The sequence below is a fragment of the Chaetura pelagica genome, unplaced genomic scaffold, assembly GCF_000747805.2.
Source record: "Chaetura pelagica isolate M959 unplaced genomic scaffold, ChaPel_1.0 scaffold217, whole genome shotgun sequence".
NCBI lineage: Eukaryota > Metazoa > Chordata > Aves > Apodiformes > Apodidae > Chaetura > Chaetura pelagica.
Window position 1 is genome coordinate 520,913 of NW_009953903.1, and position 5,660 is coordinate 526,572.

Here is a 5,660-nt window from a genome sequence, read left to right on the forward strand (position 1 = left end):
CATTACAACACCCTCAGATGCCCCCGTGGCTGCTGGGTTAGCAAATATTTGGGTTGTTTGGTTTTTTTGTTTTGTTTTTTTTTTAGGAAGGAGGTGGTAAAGGCTGCATCTGTGGGCAGTTGTTTTTCTGCTGTGTATCTGCCCACGTGCTGCCTAATCCCAGGGACATTTGTGTCTCCCTCTGTCCCTGTCCCTTCCTGCTGCCTGCTCTGGGGTGGCCCACCCAGAGACACACATATGGGGTCCCCTTGGCCTGGTAAATGGGAGTGTTTTCATCGTGCAGGACCTCCTGACCACGAGAAGTCCCCTGAGCTGCACCCACCCTTTGGCAGCACCTGCATGCTCTGAGCCCCAAGAATGCTCCCAAGAGCTTTAAGGACTATTCCTGGAACACCTTTTATCCCCTCCCTGTCCCCCACCACACATAGGCAGACTGCCCTTCATCCAGTGAGCCCAACTTTTGGGGCTCAGGTGCAAAAATGACATAAAGAATGAAAAAGAAACCCCAAATCCTCCTTTCCTCCCCAGCTCTGCTTGGGCACTGCTGCAGGATCTCACTGTCAGAGCCAAACTCTTGCTGCTGTCCCCTCCTTTCTGCCTCAGCACAGCCAGGGATGGCCAGGGTCAGACAAGGCAGCCCTGGTGCTGTTTAACAGATGAGTGAAGGGACCATCACTCTAGGCTGTGTTCAGCCTGGAGCCTTGGAAAGCATCAACAGAGGGAGATTCAGGACTGGGGAAAATCCATGGAGAGGAGGTGTGAAATGGCAGGCTCTGTCTTCTTTGCAGGCTTTGCTCCTCCCTGCCCAGGGGATTCCCACAGTGCTCCCCACCTCTTTGTGAGCCCCACACCATGGTTCTGGGGTTCCTCCTGCCTGGGATCTCCTTCCAGCCTGCCCACAGAGCCACCAGATTGTCCTCACTCCTCCCACTAGCTGCCCAGGATATGCCAGCTCTTCCTAGCCAGGGATGTCTCAGCCTCCTGTGCCCACCTGTGAGCAGCATGGAGCCCTCCCCACTCCTTTGGGAAGCAAATCCTGACTTGAACCCTGGATTTTCCTGAACAAACCATCACACAGAGATCAAAACAACACATCAGGCAAGTCCCATGACCCTGCAGGGCACACACCCTGTCTCTGTTGCTTTGGCAACTAGTGAAGAAGCAGCAGGATTGGTCCCTCCAAGCAGCCCCCATCCTTGCAGTCTCTCCCCACACATCCCCCCTCCCAGGGAATCCCCACACTGATGAATGCCCAGCAACACTGCTGGACTTCCTGTCTCCTCCACATTGGACAAATCAGTGTAATCTCCTTGACAGCCACTGATCTGATTTGTCTGGGAACAGCATCTGCTGCTCAACATCCTTCCCTAGCCCTTGACATTTGCCCAGAGACAACAAGGGTGCTTTTTGTTTGGTTGGGCTTTTTTAGAAAACAAAATACAAACAACAGTAAATGAATTAATCCACCCTCCTGTTTTTCCCAAACAAGATTATTTGAGAACCACTCTGCTCAGGTCTGACTCCCTCCCACATTTTCAGAGGCTATTGTCTGAGCTCTTATTTCCTGAGCATGTCCACCAGAGCTCTCCTGTGCCTCAGAACACAGAATAAATTCTCTTTGTTGTCCTGGAATAGATATATATGAGATCAAGAGAGAGTCTCAGCTTGTTGAGCTTACCCTGAGTTTGCCCAGTTCCAGGTGCTCAGAAACGTGTGGGATTTCACAGAGCCACAGAATGTCAGGGGTTGGAAGGGACCTCTGAAGATCACCCAGTTCACCCCCCCTGCCAGAGCAGGACCAAACCCAGGCCAGGTCACTCAGAAAGGCATCCAGACAGGGCTGGGAACTCTCCAGAGAAGGAGCCTCCACAGCCTCTCTGGGCAGCCTGTCCCAGGGCTCTGTCACCCTCACCCCGAAGAAGTTCTTCCTCATGTTGAGGTGGAACTTCCTGGGCTCCAGTTTGAATCCATTGCCCCTCGTCCGGTCCCAGGGCACAAGGGGCAAGAGCTTGTCCTGCCTTCTTGCTGCCCTCATGTATTGAGAGACATTCATTAGATCCCCCCTCAGTCTTCTCCTCTCCAGACTGAAGAGCCCCAGGTCTCTCAGCCTTTCCTCATCAGACAGATGTTCCAGTCCCTTCATCATCCTTGTAGCTTCCCTTGGACTCTCTCCAGTAGATCCCTGTCGCTCCTGAACTGGGGAGCCCAGAACTGGACACAACACTCCAAGAGAGGTCTCACCAGAGCTGAGTGGAGGGTGGGGAGAACCTGCCTTGATCTGCTGGATACACTTCTCCTGATGCACCCCAAGATACCATTGGCCTTCTTGGCCACGAGGGCACATGACTGTCCCATGGATAACGTGTTGTCTACCAGGTCCTTCTCCATGGAGCTGCTCTCTAGCACATCACCTCCTCGCCTGGCCTGGTGCATTTTGTTGTTCCTTCCCAGGTGCAGGATGTGGTTTTGTGGGCAGGGCTATGCTGAGAAGACACAGGATTGTCCCTTCTCCACATCTCACAGAGACAGCAAAGGAGAAACCACATCCTGGTTTAAGCCAGCTTCCTGGCTTAGGGTCCATGCTGGACTCTCTCCTGGATCGATTCAAACCACTGGTCTAAGCTCCTTTGGCTTTATTGCTGTTTAATTTGAGTCAGACAAATGCAGCCAAGAGCACATCCCTTCTGATGTTTTCTTTTCAGTTAAGAGGTGGCCTGTGCTGGAGGGGTTGGTCTGTCACACAGGTGGGTGTGAGCTAACCTGGGAGAGAGCAGCAGCAGGCAGGGCTCAGGGAGCTGCCCTTGCACCCTCTAATACCTCTACTACCAACCAGAGCCTGGGGAATTCCCACCCCAGACATCAAAACCCTGGGAAGAGCATGGAAAGAGCACAGTGGGAGCAGAGGGTTTTCCAGGATTTGCCTGTTTGATCAGCAGGCTCACTGAACACAGGGGAGAACTTTGTGTCCCCATCCTTCAGCACTGCAACATGGGCTTGGAATAAAAGCATCTCCTGTGATTTTAACTTAAAACAGGATAAAAGAAACAGGAGATAGAGAGAAAAAAAAAATCACCAGGAGCTGTTTCATTGCAAATGTGGAGTCTGCACATGGGCAGGCAGAAAAAAGGAATGGAAACCCACAGAGTTAGCTCAGCACCAGTCTGTGCTTGGGCAAAGCTTCTCAACAAACCTGGGGTCACCCCAGGCAGCCCCTGCTCTGGGAACCCAATCACAGCAGACTCTGGTACCAACCACCTGGGATGGTTTCAGGGACTGCCCTGGGCAACCAGGTCACAGACCATCAGGGGTGACATCACGGCTGATGCACCAGAATCTACATGTTGGGCTGGTAACAGAGCCTGAGGCTGCCCTGCCTCCCTCCTCCCACCCCACATGCTGCTGCTCCCACTCCAGGCACTGGGAAGGGGCTGGAGCTTGTGAAGAGCTTCAGGCAGAGGCTGAGGTGAGGTTCACTGTTGCATGACCTGAGAAAAGGACCCTGTCCTTGAGTTGAGTAGGTCTGAACCACATCAGCTCAGTGCCTTGAAGAGCTCCAGCATGATGGTAGAAGGAGCAGTAGAGCTTGCTCTGGTGGGGCTCATTTACTCACTGCTTGTAACAGAACTATCACAGCAGCTCTGGTGCACTCCTACGTTAACGGAGCTTTGCTAATTGTCATCTGAGCTAGAGCACAAATGGTTAGACTGATCTTTCTTGATTAAAATGTTGTCAGTGATGGGGAACTCAACAGACCTCTGAGAAAACTGCTCCAGCAAGAGCCTTATTTTTAAGTCCATGGCTGGTTTCTGGTAGGAATGCTTTAACTACTTTACATCAAACCCTCACTCCATTTTAGCTTTGTCAGCTGGAAGAGCCTAGGCACAATGTTTAATCACCACAACAAGTTGGTTATAACATCCTCTTAATTTCCTGCTAGGCTAAATTATCAAGACAGAGTCAGAGAAAGTCTCAGACACAACCAGCTGCTGCAGATGTTTAACTACAAGCTCCCACACCAAAATCTGGGACCCAGTGATCCCTCTGGCACCACTGAAACCTCCACAGGAGCTGTTTGAGTGATCACTGGGATTGACAGAGCAAAAAGGCATCTCTTTTCTGCAGGGAAACAATGCCTGACCCAGCCAGCCAAGGAAGCACAGCACCCAAATTTACTCCTGGTTGCTCCAAGATTATAAGCCTTGGCTGTGCCCCAAAATGTATCATCTTTTTACACATAAATGGTCCTGGAGCCAGTCTCCTCATACACAGTAACCTCTGCTTGGGGTATTCACTGAGGAAGGTGGACTCCCAGTTTAAGTCCTTTCTGACCCTGATGCTACTCAAGGAAGTTCACCCTCTGAAGAGGATCCCTGCCCCTGCTTATGAACCAGGAGGGAAGATGGGAGAGGTGATGGGCACCTGCTCAACCTTTTCATATCACTGCCAAGCAAAGGAAGCACATTTTGTTGGGCCAGAGGTAAGAGAAAGGTACTTGCTCAGGAGGCAGGTCTCTGCCCTGCTCCAGGGCTTCCTAGCTTTGTGACATCACACACAAATTGGGAAAACTTCAGCCATGGTTTTGACAAAAAGACCAGACTTTTGGAGACATCCTTCCAGTGAGACTTCTGACCTACTATTAGGTTTAATTTCTTCTTCTTTGGTCTCCCTCTGCCCAGTTGCCCAGCTCCAATGGGAAGCTGGGCACCGTGTGTTGGTGATGGCATTTCACAAAGAATGCAAGAAAGGTTCCAAACTCCCCCACAAGTGGAGTTGGTCCCAGCATTCCCAACCCTGATTCAGCCAAAGAGACCCACAGGAGATAGCACATACAGTAGCATTTCAGGAGGGACCTGCTTCTGCTGAGTTAGGTGTGGCTGGGACACATTTCTCTAGCAGGTCCTTGGGGGACCTGAGGCTCATCCACTCAACTTCTGGCAGCCACAGGGGCTTACAGAGTAGATTAGTTGAAGTGCTTAAGCCAGAGCAGATAATACACTTCAGCAGCACAGAGCCTGAGGCTGCACAGCTGGTAAAGGCACTGGCCTTCATGCAGGGACATGAGTCAAGATTTCATACCCAAAGTCTAGTCTAAATGCTCAAAATATGCTTTAGAGAAGAAGTCTTCCTCTGTGAAGCATATTTTCCAGTCCTTTAACCATCTCACAACTTCACCTGGCTTTCCCCCCTGCTCCTGACTGTCCTCCTTGAGCTGAGGACACCAAAACCCAACACACCATTGCAAACAACAGCTGTCACACCCCCACCAAACCGAGCTGACCCAGAAGCAGCCCTATTTCTGGCTCCTTGGCTCGACAGTTCTAACAATGACAGGGAACACCCCTGTCCTCAGAGCTGACAATCATGAACTTTCCAGCACTGAACGTTGCATGCAAAGGAAAGGAACCTTCCCCAGACACGTGGAGAAAGAGGCACTTACCCACTGGTTCCAGGTCTCTGGGTCTGAGAGAAGCGCCAGTCTGTGTTGGGCTGAGCTTGCTGCAGAGAAAACAGAAGAGTTTTAATACCTCCATTCTTGTCTTTGAAAATGGAAGTGAACTGATCCTGGATTATTTCAGCCTGGAATATCAGTGTCTTCTTTCCAAGTAAAACAAATCCATTAGAAGAAAAAGAAAGCTTCCCCCGCCCCCTTCCCTGGGCAT

General features: G+C 51.0%; 1 protein-coding gene across 1 annotated transcript in view; it reads right to left on the reverse strand.

Annotated features, from left to right (window-relative positions):
- The window catches only part of LOC104392053 (protocadherin Fat 4-like), a 49,638-nt gene that overhangs the window by 18,862 nt on the left and 25,116 nt on the right, over positions 1-5,660 (reverse strand). The window contains exon 4 of the mRNA XM_010001409.1: positions 5,438-5,496. Within this exon, the coding sequence (XP_009999711.1) occupies positions 5,438-5,496 (59 nt within the window). The remainder of the gene's footprint in view (positions 1-5,437; positions 5,497-5,660) is intronic.